Here is a 19,250-nt window from a genome sequence, read left to right on the forward strand (position 1 = left end):
GTTTGTTTGTAGAAAGTTCCATTCCAGGTGAAGTATGTGTTGGTTAAGCAATGTCTCACCAGGGGGGGTACATCAGTATGCAGTCCTTGATGAACCAGGTCTTCAATGATAGCGATGGTGTCAGGTACCGGGACTTTGGTGAACAAGGACACCACATCAAAACTGACAAGCAGGTCGTTTGGGGACAGGTCTTTGATTGTCGATACCAGGTGAGTAGAATTTAGTACCGCAGAGGTGGTTTTTCCAGTGAAAGGTCGCAGTATATCAGCCAGAAAACGTGCCAGTTTGTAGGTGGGGGAGCTGATAGTAGAGACGATGGGACGAAGGGGTGTATCTTCTTTGTGTATCTTTGGAAGGCCATATAATCTTGGTGGTCTGGCAGCAGAGGGTTTCAACGAGAACTGTTTGTTCTCATCAATTAATGCTGTTGAATCAGAGATAATTTTGTTCGTTTTGGTGACCAGGCTGTTGGTGGGATCTCTTTTTATTTTTGTATAGCTGCCATCGTTGAGTAGTTCTTGAATTTTGTTGTTATATTCTGTTTTGTCCATGATGACAGTGGCAATGCCTTTGTCGGCTGAGAGAACGTCGTTCTCTCAGCCGACAAAGGCAATGCCAAAAAGATCTGAAATCGCTGCAACCTTCAAAAACGCTAAGATGCCAGCTAGCAACCTCAGCAAAGATGAGCGTTTTGAATTATATAAATTAAAAAAGAGGGATGATATTGTAGTCCTCTCAGCTGACAAGGGCAATGCTACTGTCATCATGGATAAAATAGAATACAACAACAAAATTAAAGAATTACTCGACGATGGTAGTTATACAAAAATAAAAAGAGATCCCACCAACAGCCTCGTCACACAAACCAACAAAATAATTTCTGATTCAACCGCATTAATTGATCAATCTAAACAGTTTTCGTCGAAACCTTCTGCTGCCAGGCCACTAAGATTATACGGCTTACCAAAAATACATAAAGTAGATACACCCCTTCGTCTCATCGTCTCTACTATCAACTCCCCCACCTACAAACTGGCTCGTTTTTTGTCTGAAATCCTGCATCCTTTCACTGGAAAAACCACCTCTGCGGTACAAAATTCTACTCACCTGGTATCGACAATCAAGGGTATTTCCCTGTCCCCAGACGACCTGCTTGTCAGTTTTGATGTAGTTTCCTTATTCACCAAGGTTTCTGTACCTGACACCATCGCAATCATTGAAGACTTGGTTCATCAAGGACTAAACACTGAGGTACCCCCCCTGGTGAGACACTGTTTAACCAATACATACTTCACTTGGAATGGAACTTTCTACAAACGAACTGAGGGCACCCCAATGGGCTCCCCCCTATCTCCGGTTATAGCTAACATTTTCATGGAGAAATTTGAGACTGACGCCATCCAGACTGCCACTCTGCGCCCAACCTTATGGAAGAGGTACGTGGATGACACTTTTGTCATCTGGCCACATGGCCGGCCTGCTCTAGACCAATTCTTCGACCACATCAATTCCATACACCCAGCCATCAGATTTACCATGGAAGTCGAAAAAGATGGCAAGCTACCTTTTTTGGATGTCCTAATTAAAAAGAGACCTGATGGTTCAATGAGCCACTCTGTCTACAGGAAAGCTACCCATACGGATGCTTATCTGAAGCCGGATTCCCACCACCATCCATCACAGAAGAATTCTCTCATCAAGACTCTGTATCAAAGAGTCCAATGCATATCCGACCAGGAACACATAGACAGTGAACTCAAGCACGTACACCAAGCTCTTAAGGCTAATGGTTACTCCGACTATACAATCCGCATAGCTATCACTCAAACCATGAAGAAGGACCTACTTGAGGAGCCTTTCAAAACCATCACTTTACCCTACATTGCGGGGATCACAAAATAGATGTCCAAAATCTTGAATAAACACAAGATCCAGGTCCATTTCAACACATTACATAAAATCCGTGATCTGGTTCCGTCTGTAAAAGATGTGATTCCGGACATACAATACCCTGGTGTCTACAAACTAAGTTGCCTCTGTGGTAGTAGTTACATTGGAGAAACCAAACGCCATGTCTCGGACCGCATTCGTGAACACAAAGCAGACCTTAAACACGGTAGGACCAACACCTCGGCCGTGGCAGATCATTGTTATAATTCAGTAGGCTCACATGACATTGACTTTTTCAAGACAGAGGTTCTTTGTAAGCCATCTGGCTACCATGAGAGATTCGTTCATGAGGCTATCCACATATACAAGCACAGAGACAATTTCAACTGAGAAGATGGATTCTGGCTTAGCAATCATTGGAAAGATTTGATAAACCATTTCAGGTCTTAATTGATTGTTCACGCTTACAGTGGCTTTCAGACAGCATACATTAAAATTTTTCGTCTCCCCCCTCCTCTTTTCAGAACATAGATGGACTAGTCCTTCTAAATATACTGCCAAATCACTGCGTGTGGCGCTAACGTTTTTATAAATAAATACACCGTTTAAAAATAAATATATGCAAACCGACACACCTGATGACGACCGTTTGTGTTATGGTCGAAACGTCGTGAGAATTTTTATTGTTTTATATATATATTTGATTATTTTATTGTTTCCCTTCAACGTGACTTTACCGAAAGAACTAAGAAAAAGAGAAATCCATGTTTAGGAGTCTGTCTCCTTCCTGTTTTATTTCCTCGTAATGATGAATATTTCATATTTTCAGATTCTGGTTAATGTATCAAGATGCGTTAAAATTGTGGGAAAGATATGTGACCGTTAGTCATTATACCCTGGTCAATGCAGGTTGGTGAGAAAACTCACCCGACGTGGATAACCACACACCACTTCCACTCAGATGACCCCAACCACTCGGGACTCAAGCAGATACACGGATAGCACCGGGAGGTCTTCATCCAGCTGTGGATTGACCGTGGTCAATGATGACATTCAATGTTTAAGGTGTAGTAGCGGTGCAATTGTTAGCGCAATGCACTATGAACCCAGCAGCGACTCAAGTTTGATTACTGATCATGGATGACATCACTAGCGAGTGATATCTGAACTAATTCTGGGCACCTACCTGTCCACCAATCCACACTGACCAATGTGGTGAATGATGGTCAAACAACCCCCATGGCAGAAACATCGTGGTGGAGGAATTTATCCAGCAGTGGATCGACAAAGGTCTTCACATTTAAATAAAATGTTTAGTGCCAAGTGATTGGACTACACATTTTAATTCTAGATTTAAAGCTTTCGTGACTGCTAGGATCCATACTCTTTGGTTCTATTGGGTAAAGTCAGCGCTGTCCTCCAGACAGTCTCGTCCCTTCACCTGATGAAGGCCGCTTGTGTTGTGGCCGAAACGTCGTGATTTTTTGTTATGTTATTTTCACCTACGTGACTTTACCCAATAGAACCAAAGAGTACTACACATTTTACCCAGCAGAATGGCGGTGAGTGTCGCACGCGCAAAACGAAATTGTCTCGCAAGTTCACAGTGTCATATTGTGCGTCTTCATTCTTTGTGCCGTCTGCCTTTTGCTCAGGCCAAGCGCGACATCCCGTGTAGTCACGGTGCTGTCACTGATCACCAATCGATTATATAATTACTGCACCTGAATGAGTTAAATGAAGACGTCACCCTACTGCTGCTCTATTTAAGACCGGGAGCAAGTGAGGGCTTTACCATTCTGGCGAATTGCCCGATGATGCTGGATGTAATTACCAGCGAAACGTCGTATTCAAACTGTAAATGTTGTGGATTCACCCTTCAACACAGCGGTGGGCTGATGTAGTGAACTCTTTTGTCTTTTGTCAACGTGACACTTTTTTGCTGATTGGCCGTGTCGGGTGGTGGAGGGTTACGACACATTTATAACTAACGCGATCTAACCCAAAAACCTTTATTTTGAATCACGACACTAATTACACCATAACTAGCTACGTGTCCACCAGGCTAACTACACTAATTACAACGTAACTAGCTACATAACCACCAGGCTAACTACACTAATTACACCGTACCTAGCTACGTAACCACCAGGCTAACTACAATAATTACACCGTAACTAGCTACGTGACCACCAGGCTAACTACACTAATTACACCGTAACTAGCTACGTAACCACCAGGCTAACTACACTAATTACACCGTAACTAGCTACGTGACCACCAGGCTAATGACACTAATTACACCGTAACTAGCTACATAACCACCAGGCTAACTACACTAATTACACCGTAACTAGCTACGTGACCACCAGGCTAACTACACTAATTACACCGTAACTACACTGGGAGTAGCTACAACGGACAGGACCCCAGCTTGGGTCCAGGTCCACGTGTTGGTGACTCTTCACGGACGTCGAATGTAGATCTTCAGGATGACAACAGCAATTCTGGGGACCCAGCTTATATCCTCCGTGGTCGTGGCTGGTCGCACCCTTGGCCACGACCACCTTCTAGAATCCTCGAGCAGGATCTCGCCCCGACACGTGACCACCCCTAGCCCCCCACTTGGGGACCCTGTGTAGACTTTACCAGTCACGTGTTCTCCGGGGTCAACCAGAGTGCCATGGCCTAAAGTAACCCGATTCCATGGCTGACACTCTCACACCCCATCCTGTAGGGGTCGGCAATGCACACCTGAGCGTGGTGTCACTCAGCGCTATGACTCAGCGCTCACAGAGCCCCCTCTAGGGCCAGCACGACACCCACATACAAGTGGTGTCCACGATGTGAGTACATCGCACGCCGTGCCTCTCTAGGGCCTGCATTACACAGTGACATCCACGATGTCACTATATACGTGGTGTCCACGATGTGAGTACATCGCACACCGTGCCCCTCTACCGCCGGCATTACACAGCGACGTCTGCGATGTCAGTACATCTGCATTCCTCTTTCCATCCCGGAGTAACTCTCAGCATGCACCGCTCCACGCTTTTTTCCTAAATACTTTTCAGCTTTTGTTCCATGTTCTTGTTTGATAATTCTTATTTATCACCGGTGCTATGGTATAAGCCATGGTCCTTGTGTATTCTGTGCAATGGCATGGACCATAAATAGCTCGGCACACACCCGGCTTGTTGATGTCCAATTGAACGATGCAATGCGGTGGCACTTGAACCTTAAAGCAGGATCCACAATCCTGGCTTCTCGAGTTGCCACGCATCACTTCCCCATCCATTTGCCTCAATACTGCAACTGTCCGGGAAGCACAGCAAATCGTGGAAAAACGAACGTCTCCCCATCCACTCGGATCTCAATACAGTCCCTCGCCAGCACTCGAGTCGCGCAAGCCTTTTTGGACCCACGCGCTTAACCTTCAACAATGTAACTTCAAACGTGATATTCTTGGGTCTTTCGGTAAAGTCACGTAGATAGGTTCAAAGAAAATAACAAAAAAACTACGACGTTTCGATCACAGCACAAGCAATCGTCATCAGGAGAGCAATCTCATTATCTCTGAGATCAGGGCTAGGCCAGCCCTGAACAAGATCCGTCGACTCGATCAAGTGACTCACATTTCTGAAGAGATGCCGCAACACTAAGGTAATACCGATCGCCTTCACACTGACATCTGCTGTTGTCACTTCTCCCAATGGTAAACGGATCTTGTTCAGGGCTGGCCTAGCCCTGATCTCAGGGATAATAAGATTGCTCTCCTGATTACGATTGCTTGTGCTGTGATCGAAACGTCGTAGTTTTTTTGTTATTTTCTTTGAACCTATCTACGTGACTTTACCGAAAGACCCAAGAATGTGAATTCCTGCAGTCACGAAAGCTTTAAGTCAACATTCAAACGTGATTCTTGGAAATCCGAATGAAGTCCACAAGACACAAACACCTCATGAAAGACCCGATGTAAAAGGTACCTGGCTTCGATCTTCCGTAAAGCTTACGGGCTACCTTAAACAACATCCGGTCGATGCACAAAAAAGGAAAATAGAAAAAACTCTCCAGTGTGCGACTGGGCTCACCCAGAACCATGGAACATATAACAATTCAATGCCCGATTCACAAACATAATGGAGGCATTACAGTGATACAATCTGCTACAGCTGACGCAGTCATCCGGCTCTACCACCTCAAAGAAACATTATTGTAGTTGCTACACGTCTGCACATACGAATAAGATGTTTGTGAAACTTGAATCGATGTGGTCATGCTATAGAAAGCTGCTGCACTGGCTGAAATTGTCAGTTTGTATTTATGCATGTTGTTGTTGCAACGCGTTTTCTCAGTGGTCCGTGAACAGTACACGTCGTGTTGAGTGACCAGAACGACACGTACTGCCCCTTCGAGCTTAGTTGTTCCCCTAACTGATAAATGGAGGCTAATGAAAACACTGTTCGTACAGACGTGTCTAATGCCAGACAAGACATTGATGTATGGCACCAATTACCGCAAATGCGAGCTGTTACCTGAGCAAAATGTAACCAAGCAAAAAGTACATTTAAAATGAATAAATCCAACACTCAGTTCAGCAGAAAATACTGAACGTATGACCACCAAAAATAGAATGCGACTTCTAGATTTGAAGCTTTCGTGACTGCAAGGATGAAATTGTCAGTTTGTATTTATGCATGTTGTTGTTGCGTTGCAACAACAACATGCATAGTGATATTCCAAACTCCCAGGGTGGTGTATTATCATCTTGTGCTAATTCCAAGCTTTGTCAGTGGTGCGTTTCATGCTAATTTCCTTTGTCAGAGCGTTTGCTGTTTGCCCCCTCACAGCTTAAAGGGAGGCGACCAGCGCTTGGCTTTCTTCACTCCAACGCTGCCCGCTGGACAGGTTGGTCCCTTCACCTGATGAAGGCCGCTTGTGTTGTGGCCGAAACGTCGTGATTTTTGTTGTTTTAATTTTTTTACCTACGTGACTTTACCGAATAGAACCAAAGAGTAAGAATGCCACTTATAATTATACACATTAAACAGGATGTAATTGAATGGAGTGGTGGCACTAGGAAACTGACGAAACAACCAGTTCAATTCCCAGCCACAGTTAACATCAGTGGGTGAAGAATGACCGACATGGTGTGGTGAGGCCTTCGTTTAAGCAGTGGGTTGACAAAACGCTGTAAATGATGAACAGTGAACACATTACAATTCTCCAGTGAACTGTTTATCAACACATGGTAAACATGCCTTTAAAAGTGGCAAGGAAATATACACTTAAGTTTACCTTTGGCTCCAAAATACAACTTGTTAAAATGTTGCTGTTGGGTGTCAATTGAAATTTTACATATCCACATATCTGTAACATTCCCAGAGTAAAGAACATGACAACTTAAACTGGATATATTTCCAGGTACATTCATGTTTATTCAACTTTTAAATACACTGCAAAATAGATTCAAAGCTTTCGTGACTGCAGGAATGACTCTTTGGTTCTTTCGGGTAAAGTCGTGTAGTAATTTCTTTCGACGAGACTTTACCGAAAAAAGTGTAACACTGCAAAATGTCATAAATGAAAATATTAACATTATCAAAAACAATTTTAATGAAAAAAATGTGGAATAAGTGGTGCAGAGCTAAAAGCAGCTTTTTTTCTTATATCCAAATACTGATTTCTAGAAGAGATCAGATAACGGTAATATATTTACCATATGAAAAGGGTTTATATTGCCATTTATAATGCAAATCAATTTAGAAAACACGTAATATACAAAGAATGGTTCATTTTGCAATTCCAATCATCTGCTGACAATTCATTGTAAAAGGGCCTTACAAAACATTTATATTACATCCAAAACAGTATTATCTGTAATGGAAAAAGATAAAAGGTCAAACATTGGGGCACTATACCGCATTACTAGCTTCAAGTTTATATTTTTGTATTACAATTGTAGCAACATTTTTTTATTAAACCAATTAACATATTTTCATCTCTGAATATGCATAAAAACTCGTGGGAAGAACCCAAAACTGTCTTGCATGCAATCACACTTTTTCAAAACACACACTTTTTACAAAGACCATATTATTATTTCTGCAATTATATATATTTTTTTGGCAGTTACAGTATATCCATTTTCCAATAAACATTTACATTTGGCGCAAAGTATTTTCAATTTCGGAAGTCATACAAGGCAACAATTTGAAGAGTACATTATCGGTAACTGCCTGATACATTTCAGGGTTCAATTAGTCCACCGCACTGGCTGCACTCTGCTAAGAGTTTTTGTCACACTCACTTACGACAGCATAGACTTGCTGCAGATTAGAACCCCAATCAGATTTCAATGCTTTAACTCTCACCATGACAACAAATAACTTCCCCGAATCACCTAATCAGTTTTTAATTGAATAGGTAGAGTGCAATGTACCATATACATCTTTAGCATCAAATATATATAAGGACGAAACTAAAATATTAAACAAATAACAAAATAAATAGACTGCTTACAACACTGGCTATCCTTAATTTTGCATGTATTATCCAACTTGTTTTGTACGTTTAACACGTAAAAAAACCTCCAACATTCTCGTCGTTTGCATTTGTTCATATCCCAACACATTGCATTAGATTGTAATATTCTTCAAATCGACTCAAATCCATGACACTGCTCATTTGTTGTACTTTCATATTATATCCTGCAGCTTTGAATATTATTTAAATCTGTGCTTCCAAATCTATGTGTGTAATCCTTCAAAGCTTATGCAATTTTATGTACAATTTAATTTTAAGTGAGAGGTTACGTAAAACAGCGCTGATGCAAAAATTATGGTCCTTCCAATCACGTAAAACTCTGGGTTGACATGATGCTACGAGTTGGTAATAGATGAAATTCATAATAAAAACAAATCATTACAATATAATACGAAACAAAACTTAGAAACACAGCACATCTTGTTTCCGTGAATACAAACTACTAAATTGATGGAAATAAGATTTACTTTTGTTGTAAGTCAAAAATCTTTGGGTCATACATGAAAGCCCATACAAGCAAAAAAGTGAAATGCTATGAACTGCGTAACATGGCCAAATTGATGCTGTGCCTTGCCTTTTCTTACACCGAGTACTCCATCTATGCTTTGTTATACGCAGGATACACGACTGCAATATTATCTTTGTCAGTCTTCAAACTCGGCAATCATAGTACTCCTGTTCTAGTCAATGCATAAGCTGTCTGTGCAATGAAAAATCAATCTGAAAAGTTTACCTCTTGAATTAAGGCCTTATATGGCTTGGCACATTCTTATCTTTCAGAACTGGTTGTTCTCTATGCCACTATCTGTAACCTTGAGTACACAGACACTGGACGAATACTCATCCTTCATGTTAAGGTAGACATTGCAGGGTTTTAGACCATTCTGTTTTTACTTAACTAAACAATTGAACCAAATTGTCCTGCCACCTAGGGACAATCACATCGAACGTTTTATTTTACACTCTCTCAATTGGGATATGTCGTGGTGTTTATTAGGCTGTAGTTTTCCATTTTTTCTACATATGTACTTGTTTATAGAGTTGTAGATGTATAGATGTAGCACTATATTACATGGTAAAGTGAATTTGGCCACCTTTTTGTGAAAGTAAATAAATTTGCTTAAATTAACATTATTTTCAAAGCAGAGGAAAGTTGGTAGTCTGATGCAAAGTCTTCACGGTTGTTTGCATGGAGGCCACAGGTAAATAACCGCACCGTGCAGCCCAAGTTTTCCTGGTCATAGATGTTCTTTGCCTGCCACCGTTAAGTCTGTTTGAGACGCTTGCATGGAGGTCCCAGCTGTGGAGACTGGGCCGTGGCCAAGGCACGGAAAGCATCCGCAACCAGGTGAGGGCGAGACAGAACCATGGACTTCCAGCCCGCCGTCTCCATTACGTCCATCGCATGACTGCAAGTACAAGTCAGGGTTAAGCGAGCTCCTAATAAGCAGTGTCTATAAGGATTGGGGCAAACGGTTAGTCTCCATTAAAAGGGACTGTAATGCAAATTGCCATGTAAGCATCATCAATGTTACGCAGCTCAGTGACAGTCACACTCTCACTAGACTTGCCTGTTTATTATGAAGTCAATGGCCCGGGCCTTCAACTGCTCTGCACTGTGCAAATCGGCCAAGATCAAAGTCTCCGCAACATTTTCCACCGACAAGTTTGTGCATAGTGCATTCTCGCACATCACCTTCAACCTCTCAAATGCATACTTGAGAAAAGTAAAAACAAAGTGCAATTTCAGTATTAAGAACACTATTTTCTCTACCTATTTCGCTTGTTTAATATTCCCTCACCCCATCAACTACTTTATAAACGCAGTATACAGCAGTCAAATGTTTGATAATTTTCTTAAAACATGGCATCAACCTTTCAGCATATTTATGTTTTAAGTCATGTATTTATTGATCTCTACTATAATTAGGGGTCCTTGTCCTAAACTTGATTATATTGGTTACAAAGTCATGCAAATTACAAAGGAGGTGAGATGTTGTTTTCCAAGAGCTTAAAGAGTTTGGTTGTTAAGCTGATAAACAATGCAACTGCAAGCCACCATATTTCAACTCTAGCAGAATATGAAACTTTAATGAACAAAGCTTAAACATGCGACTTTATACGATTTGTATTCTTATTTTATTACAATCGCTTTAGGAACTATTGAATATGATGTTCCAGAAGGGAGAGTAATGACTCTTAACTGATTATCTGGCAGATCTTCAGGAACAGCAGGATATCCGTTTCCTTAATAAAAGTATATTTGTTCCAATTTATTTCTATACAGCCATGCCACATCAAACAATCTTTTAAAACACTTCCCTTTATTTTATTACTAATTGTATCAATTGTTAATGTGATTAACAAAAAACCCTCAATACAAGAACACACAGCCAAATGGTTGCACTTAGGATAAAAATGCTGCATGTGAATGCACTTCAATGCACACGTACTAGCCTCTAGCATGGACTAATACCAGTTTGACATTCAATTCCATTGTGAAATTGCATGACAATTTATATTTTTTGTTGAAAATTCAATCATCTCCCAGGACATCAATTCCAAAACCTGAAAGCACTAATGTGAACGTCTGCATCATATACATTTGCTATTCATATTATTTGTGACATGGGCTTTAGAAAATACCTAAATGCTGTTTTAATTTCACTTGCGACCTACAACTGCATACCGATACATCACAAGGTGGTGCGATCTCATGTTAACATTTTAAGCGTGTAACCTTGTCAGCAGCGGCCAGCAGGTCATCGGCCATCTTCTCGAGGTTTGGAGCCCTTCCCGTATAGACAAAAAGCATCATTTCCTTGAACACGTCAGGCTCCACATCATTAATCTCCACTCGATTCTGCAAGGTAGCAACACAATATATTCAAATTAACTTCGGCATATATTGGGAGACGAAAATATAGCATTCAATTAAATAAAATAAACATCCGTTATATCTACACAACACATGTAAAGTGGCTCCATTAAAGTTGTATTCAACTTGCCGATGACTATTTATTGCGCGTAATAAATCCATTCTTGACACACATGCAATGGCCTTCTGTGAAATGTTGTATAAAAAATAGCTATAAAATACAATCTAACATTCCCTCGGAATGAATACTTTTTGATAATAAATGTGCAATGCGCCAAAAGAGTTACTAGGGTAATAGTTCAACATTTGACAGCACTCTCAAGAGATACTTATCAACCGATCCATTGTGACAAATGCACCTTGGAAATGTATGATCACAGTATTAATGTGCTGTATTAAGATTGCATTTAAAGATACCTTTTTGCTCTCTTCCATTTCATGTTCAAACATAGCATTAAAAACAAGTGACCGACCTGAAAAAGGTAAAGCAACTGTTAACAAATACAGTGAAACCTTCGATTGCGAGAATAATTTGTTCCGGAAACGTGTTTGTAATCCAAAGCACTCGTATATCAAAGCACTCGTATATCAGTTGTGATCACGTGACGCTCGGCAGACAAAGCGTATACGTACTACTCGTATTGCAAAACCTCACTCGTTTATCAAATTAATATTTATTAAAAAATTTGGCTCGTCTTGCAAAACACTTGCAGACGAACTTACTCGCAATTCAAGGTTTTACTGTACAGTTAATTGGAAAAACACCGGAATGTGGTACAGACACATTTAGATGTTATATCTAGAGATCAAATAATCTAGATACAAAAGAGGTACAATCCAGATCCATATTTTATTTCATATGGCATATCCATTACAGATTTGTCAAACATGGACGCAAATAAATGTCCAAATTAGAGGCTCAAAACCTACACCATAATTGCATTGTGTAAAATGAATTCCTGCACAACGATGATATAGTGAAGTAAATAAAAACGGAATAAAAACTTTAGCAACAGGATTATTAAATATGTTTATCTCTCACATAATACAATATTACATTTATATATATGTAGTGACATCGCAATGTCATTGTGTAATGCCGGCTATAGAGAGGCACGGCGTGCGATGTATTAACATCGTATTAACATCGAGGGCACCACGTGGATGTGGGTGCAGTACCGGCCCGAGAGGGGCATGGTGAGCGCTGTCTGAGAGTGCTGAGTGGCACCACGCTCTGCGTGCGGTGCCGACCCCTACAGGATAGGGTGTGAGAGTGCTGGCCATGGGAATGGGGTTACCAAGGGCCATGGCACTTGACCCCGAAGGACACGTGACCGGTAAAGTGTACACAGGGCCCCCAGGTGGGGGCTAGGGGTGGTCACGTGTCAGGGCCGGGAACCCGCTAGAGGATTCCAGAAGATGGTCGTGGCTAAGGGCGGAGCCACCCCTGCCACAGAGGATAAAAGCCGGGTCCCTGAGAGGGACCGGCTGCTGTTGTTCATCCTTAAGAATCTACGTCCTACAAGAGTCACCAACACGTGGACCCGGACCCCGTGTAATTAGTGTAGATAGCCTGGTGGTCCACCACCATAGGTTGTTCATGTGTTAAGGGGTAGTACCCCGTGTGTTGGTTGAAGAAGTGCGTCTGTGACTCAGTTGAATTCATTACACATATTTACTGATGTATCCTTTAACAAAAAGCATTACAAATTGACGTAAGCATTTGCCAGTGTTAGTTAATAAAATTCAGTGTAAAACAGGAAATGGCTGTAGTTGATTACCCCAAACTAATTACAGTATCATTAATTATATGGTTCTATTGTACACTAAACGACGCATGTGTTGCTTGTTGTGGCACAGACCTGCCAATACGGCCTTGTGGGCTTTAAACTCCTGGCCACCAACACGAAGCAGGCAGTCAGTGAAGCGGGAATTGTCCCAGATCTCCCCGAAGTCAACTGCCAGCCGGCAATCTGGTACTTTGAATGTACTCATGCTGGATTGACCAGAAATGTTCACGGAATCCTGCCCCACACTAACCTGCATAAACATCAACCAGCTTTGAGAAGGCATTTGATGATTTTTTTTTACAAATCCTCACTTAACTTCACATTTTGCATGAAGATGTAGGCTTTGGTTCAATCAAGCAAGCAAATCTGCACAAACATCCTATATCAGAACAAGTGTTGTGAATAATGCCAAAATAGTGGTCCGTGAAATGTTTTTCATATTAATCAATTTTCATTCTATATTTTTGTCAAGTTATTTTACACTGTATAAACAGTTTCAACAGGTAGTGAGGCCCCTAATTATGGGTTCTGCACAGCAACAGAGGAAGTGAACAGCCCTCCTTGATGTGCTTCCTTTCATTATCAAAAATGCTTGTATTTTGTAAAGGATTTTAAAGGTAAAAAAATTTAATCTGGTGATTAAAAGGACCCCCCCAAGGACAATAAACATTTACATCAAACTGGCTGATGTCCGAGAATAGGAAAAGGAATTCATGTGGCGACATTTAAACAAAACACATTATGTAATACCTGACATTCTAGTTTATAAAAATGTCAAGGTTTAAATATAAACACTATCCAGAGGGAGAAAACCTAAAAAAAATTACGCTTGATTATTTAATTGTTGTGCTATGTTAACTCTAGCACCAGTGGAGGAAAAAAGTGCTTGGAAAACTCATGTTAACAATTTCCTTGTATGGAACAGGGAAAGTAATTATTACAATCTTCAATTAAGTAGAATATTGACTCCAACTGTGCAATTGTAATGAATAAAATAGAGAATTACACAATAGCCGCAGCATGTCATACTTACTTCACCAAAGAGTGTCAGTTTGTTATCTGGAAGCAAGCTATTAGATTCATCAAGCAAAAAATCTCTTCGAATGAATTTTTTAAATCCCCAGTCTTTTCCTTGGACAAAGCGGTATGCTCGCGGGGTCTCTGTAAAAAAATAGGTTTCAAACAATACTCACCAGTTCTTACAATAAACTGTGGTAATTTCATGTAATGGGAAAAAAAAACTTCATTATATTTTCAAAATGTAAAGATAGCAATGTATTCTAAAGCCCTGCGCCACGGTGGCAGTCAACTACCTCGCCTGGTATATAGGTCATGGGTTCGATCTCAACCCTGATGCCTGTATATTTGGAGTCTGCATGTTCTCCTTGTGCTTGCATGTATTTTTATCCAGGTCTTCCGGTTTTTCCCTCCATATTTATAAAAATCCAGAGTATTTGGCTGCTATGCATTTCCACACAATAAGCCATCTCGTTAGGCTATTGTTTGTGGCCAGGGCACTTCTGAAAAAGAGCTATGTACAGTGAGGAAAAAAAAGTATTTGATCCCCTGCTGATTTTGTACGTTTGCCCACTGACAAAGAAATGATCAGTCTATCATTTTAATGATAGGTTTATTTGAACAGTGAGAGACAGAATAACAACAAAATCCAGAAAAACGCATGTCAAAAATGTTATAAATTGATTTGCATTTTAATGAGGGAAATAAATATTTTACCCCTCTGCAAAACATGACCTAGTACTTGGTGGCAAAACCCTTGTTGGCAATCACAGAGGTCAGACGTTTCTTGTAGTTGGCCACCTGGTTTGCACACATCTCAGGAGGGATTTTGTCCCACTCCTCTTTGCAGATCTTCTCCAAGTCATTAAGGTTTCGAGGCTGACGTTTGGCAACTCGAACCTTCAGCTCCCTCCACATATTTTCTATGGGATTAAGGTCTGGAGACTGGCTAGGCCACTCCAGGACCTTAATGTGCTTTTTCTTGAGCCACTCCTTTGTTGCCTTGGCCGTGTGTTTTGGGTTATTGTCATGCTGGAATACCCATACACGACCCATTTTCAATGCCCTGGCTGAGGGAAGGAGGTTCTCACATGGCCCCGTCCATTTTCCCTTTGATGCGGTGAAGTTGTCCCGTCCCCTTAGCAGAAAAACACCCCCAAAGCATGTTTCCACCTCCATGTTTGACAGTGGGGATGGTGTTTTTGGCGTCATAGGCAGCATTCCTCCTCCTCCAAACACGGCGAGTTGAGTTGATGCCAAAGAGGTCCATTTTGGTCTCATCTGACCACAACACTTTCACCCAGTTGTCCTCTGAATCACTCAGATGTTCATTGGCAAGCTTCAGACGGGCATGTATATGTGCTTTCTTGAGCAGGGGGACCTTGCGGGCGCTGCAGGATTTCAGTCCTTCACGGCGTAGTGTGTTACCAATTGTTTTCTTGGTGGCTATGGTCCCAGCTGCATTGAGATCATTGACAAGATCCTCCTGTGTAGTTCTGGGCTGATTCCTCACCGTTCTCATGATCATTGCAACCCCACGAGGTGAGATCTTGCATGGGGCCCCAGACCGAGGGAGATTGACAGTTCTTTTGTGTTTCTTCCATTTGCGAATAATCGCACCAACTGTTGTCACCTTCTCACCAAGCTGCTTGGCAATGGTCTTGTAGCCCATTCCAGCCATGTGTAGGTCTACAATCTTGTCCCTGCCATCCTTGGAGAGCTCTTTGGTCTTGGCCATGGTGGAGAGTTTGGAATCTGATTGATTGCTTCTGTGGAAAGGTGTCTGTTATACAGGTAAGCTGAGATTAGGAGCACTCCCTTTAAGAGTGTGCTCCTAATCTCAGCTCGTTACCTGTATAAAAGATACCTGGGAGCCAGAAATCTTTCTGATTGAGATGGAGTCAAATACTTATTTCCCTCATTAAAATGCCAATCAATTTATACAATTTTTGACATGCGTTTTTCTGGATTTTGTTGTTGTTATTCTGTCTCTCACTGTTCAAATAAACCTACCATGAAAATTATAGACTGATCACTTCTTTGTTAGTGGGCAAACGTATAAAATCAGCAGGGCATCAAATACTTTTTTCCCACACTGTAGCTCAGTGGGCCTTGCCTGGTAAAATAAAAATAGTTCAGTTTAGCTTTTAACTTCAAGGTAGATGAAAATCAGACCTGGATTTAAGTGTATGAAGATATAGTTCATATGGATTAGGTGAATGTGTTTGTGTATTAATAATGCTTGTCTTTGTAAACATGGTTGTGTGACGTGAGTTACATGTTCAAATAAACCTACCATGAAAATTATAGACTGATCACTTCTTTGTTAGTGGGCAAACGTATAAAATCAGCAGGGCATCAAATACTTTTTTCCCACACTGTAGCTCAGTGGGCCTTGCCTGGTAAAATAAAAATAGTTCAGTTTAGCTTTTAACTTCAAGGTAGATGAAAATCAGACCTGGATTTAAGTGTATGAAGATATAGTTCATATGGATTAGGTGAATGTGTTTGTGTATTAATAATGCTTGTCTTTGTAAACATGGTTGTGTGACGTGAGTTACATGTTAACATTACCAAAGACAACACCAAAGCAAATACTAAGAAAAAAACATGAAAGTTTAAAACAAAAAGATAGATTTAGACTCTCAGAGAAATGTTAATAGCCTTAGCAAAGCACAGTAAATGTATGGATGTCATCACTTAAAATAGTTATCGCGCATTGAAAGAGTATCCTGAAAGTAATAAGGCAATTATAAAACAAACAATATGAACCACTAAAGCAAGGTAAAGGAGAAGTGTGAAATGGGATGAAAATGCCAACCTTTGTAAAACCACCAGAAATGAATAAAAAAATGGATGAGAATACAAACAAAAATAATGAAGTTGTAATAAACAGTGAGTGCAAGCAGAAAAAATAAAGCCGTCACTTGATAAATTACAATGGAATAACACATGGTGAAGATTGTAAAACTAGGAAAAGAAATGTCCGTGAATGACAATGTCCAGGTACACTAAGCAAAATAAAATTATTATTGGAGGGTCAATATCATGGAAAACACAAAAATATGCATAATGGAAACTCCTGAAGGTGGAACAGGATCAAGATCACTTTTGGAATATGAATTTGATAATGAAAAGTTGCAATGTGCTACAGGATGAAAGATTCCAATCTAGTGCATATTACCTACTATGAAACACTGATTACAAATAGAAACACTGACAAATGGAATAAAACTACAAAGTACACAAAGCGTGGAGAGAAGTATGTTGAGAATTACAGTGAGAAACTGAAAGAGGAACACGTTGGTCAAATCAAAACGGCAAATTAGAGACATCATATTCACTGTTGTAAATATAGATTGGGCTTGGACAGGACACATCGCTAAATGGGATGGTTGATGGATGAGACTAGTGGTCGAATAGGAAGAAAAGTAAAGTACATGCCCAAGACGATGTCAAACGTAGACAAGGAGATATTAGATCAGCTCATGTGAAGGATGAGGGATGGTGTTCGTAAGGTTTATAAAATGTTTCAAGCAGTCGATAAATAATGGCTGATTATGATATAATCCTGTTACCAAATACACATATGACGTGAATTGATACTTTAATACAAGTAGTTTCACCCATAGCCTTGGTTTCCTCTCCCTTGGCATTAAGAATAGAAATCTTGAACTTGGCGTAGACTTCACTCTTGGGACAGCTGACCAATAACAAGGACAACGATAGGTAATCTTTGCTCTCTTCGTCAAAACCCTCGGGGTTTATGCGTAGGCACCTGATTGAACATATGAACAAGACATGGTCGTTAATATTAGGTGTGTATGTACGCGCAGACTACATTACTAAAACAATATAGTATGAACTAAAACATGCACTATGCAAAATTGTTCTAGTAAAGCACCTCCGTGAGCATTGTGATTTTTTTTATGTCATAAAATAGCCAGAATTTACTGTACCATTTCAATGTATCATTGGTGCCTGCTGAAAATGTAGAACTCTTGAGAACTTGGCCCATTTCTTCAAGACAGAAGCTGAAATTGTTGATGGTCCACATATAAGAGAACTTTACGACCTTAACCTGAAACACACGAGCACATAACAGCTATAAAGCTCATGCATTACCATAAATACATGACCATTGACAAACCCTCAAGTATTTCACCCACACATCTGAATATTGTGCTCAAAAAACACAAACTGTCTATAAGGAAAGAAACATTACTGTAAATGAAAGGGTCTTATTAGTGTTCTGGGATTACCTTGCATGTTCATTACTGCACAGCGTTAACACAACAAGTCTCAACATGTCATAGATTAGAGTGTGCAATAAAAGGCCTTTTTATTTTTTTATTTGATAAAAACTGCTGCCCCTTTTGTAAAAATACACTACCAGTCAAAATCAGAGACAATTATCTAGTATAATGTTGTTAGTGCAATTCTATGAACTTTGCAATCTGATGTACAAAAATAGCCTGTACAATGATAATCCATAATTGCACTTACACATAATTATGAAACCATTTTGGATGGCTTTGCGCGATGAACAAAAAAACGTGTAAAAGTTAAATACATTAGCCATGCGCATACTTTGATCGGCACAAGACGGGAGACCCGTTGAATGTGATTGGCCACAACAGGGGAACAAGTTACCTGTGTGTAGCACCAGCTTTCTGCGATGGGCACATTGGACATTTCAGACGGAGGTGGAGGGCTCGGGGCCCTGGACATGTTTGCATTGAATGCGAGGGAAGTGACATCATCAGGTGACATTAAGAGGGAAGTGACATCATGAGGTGACATTAAGCAGGAAGTGACATCATCAGGCGACATTAAGAGGGAAGTGACATCATCAGGCGATATTAACATGTAAGTGACATCGTCAGGCGATATTAACACGTAAGTGACTACGAGATTACGAGTTAAATGTTCTTGCTGTGGTTTTCACACCTGACGGTGATTGCTTGTGTTGCGGTCGGAACGTCGTGAGAGGGGAGGGAGGGGAGGGAGGGAGGGAGGGGAGGGAGTGGAGGGAGGGAAGGGAGTGAGGGAGGGATGGGAGGGGAGGGAGGGGTGGGAGGGAGGGAGGGAGGGGAGGGAGGGAGGGGGGAGGGAGGGAGGGGAGGGGA

General features: G+C 40.8%; 1 protein-coding gene across 2 annotated transcripts; it reads right to left on the minus strand.

Moving 5' to 3' along the window:
- Positions 1–7,303: 7,303 nt before the first annotated feature.
- LOC142915994 (speckle-type POZ protein-like) lies at positions 7,304–18,887 on the minus strand. Of its 2 annotated transcripts, none has more exons than XM_076061605.1 (9): positions 18,775–18,887; positions 18,081–18,202; positions 17,748–17,899; positions 14,138–14,265; positions 13,177–13,354; positions 11,732–11,787; positions 11,177–11,299; positions 10,008–10,153; positions 7,304–9,845 (listed from the first exon to the last, which is right to left on the minus strand). In XM_076061605.1, exons 1-9 carry the CDS (start codon positions 18,850–18,852, stop codon positions 9,701–9,703), a joined length of 1,128 nt encoding a protein of 375 aa, XP_075917720.1. In that variant the 5' UTR covers positions 18,853–18,887; the 3' UTR covers positions 7,304–9,700. The 2 variants fall into 2 exon arrangements, with proteins under 2 accessions (XP_075917720.1, XP_075917721.1); XM_076061606.1 differs by lacking the exon at positions 18,775–18,887 and adding an exon at positions 18,628–18,739.
- Positions 18,888–19,250: the final 363 nt, after the last annotated feature.

This window comes from Petromyzon marinus, unplaced genomic scaffold (genome assembly GCF_048934315.1).
Source record: "Petromyzon marinus isolate PM22_M1 ecotype Great Lakes invasive population unplaced genomic scaffold, UKy_Petmar_22M1.pri1.0 PM_G_Scaffold_377, whole genome shotgun sequence".
Classification (NCBI taxonomy): domain Eukaryota; kingdom Metazoa; phylum Chordata; class Hyperoartia; order Petromyzontiformes; family Petromyzontidae; genus Petromyzon; species Petromyzon marinus.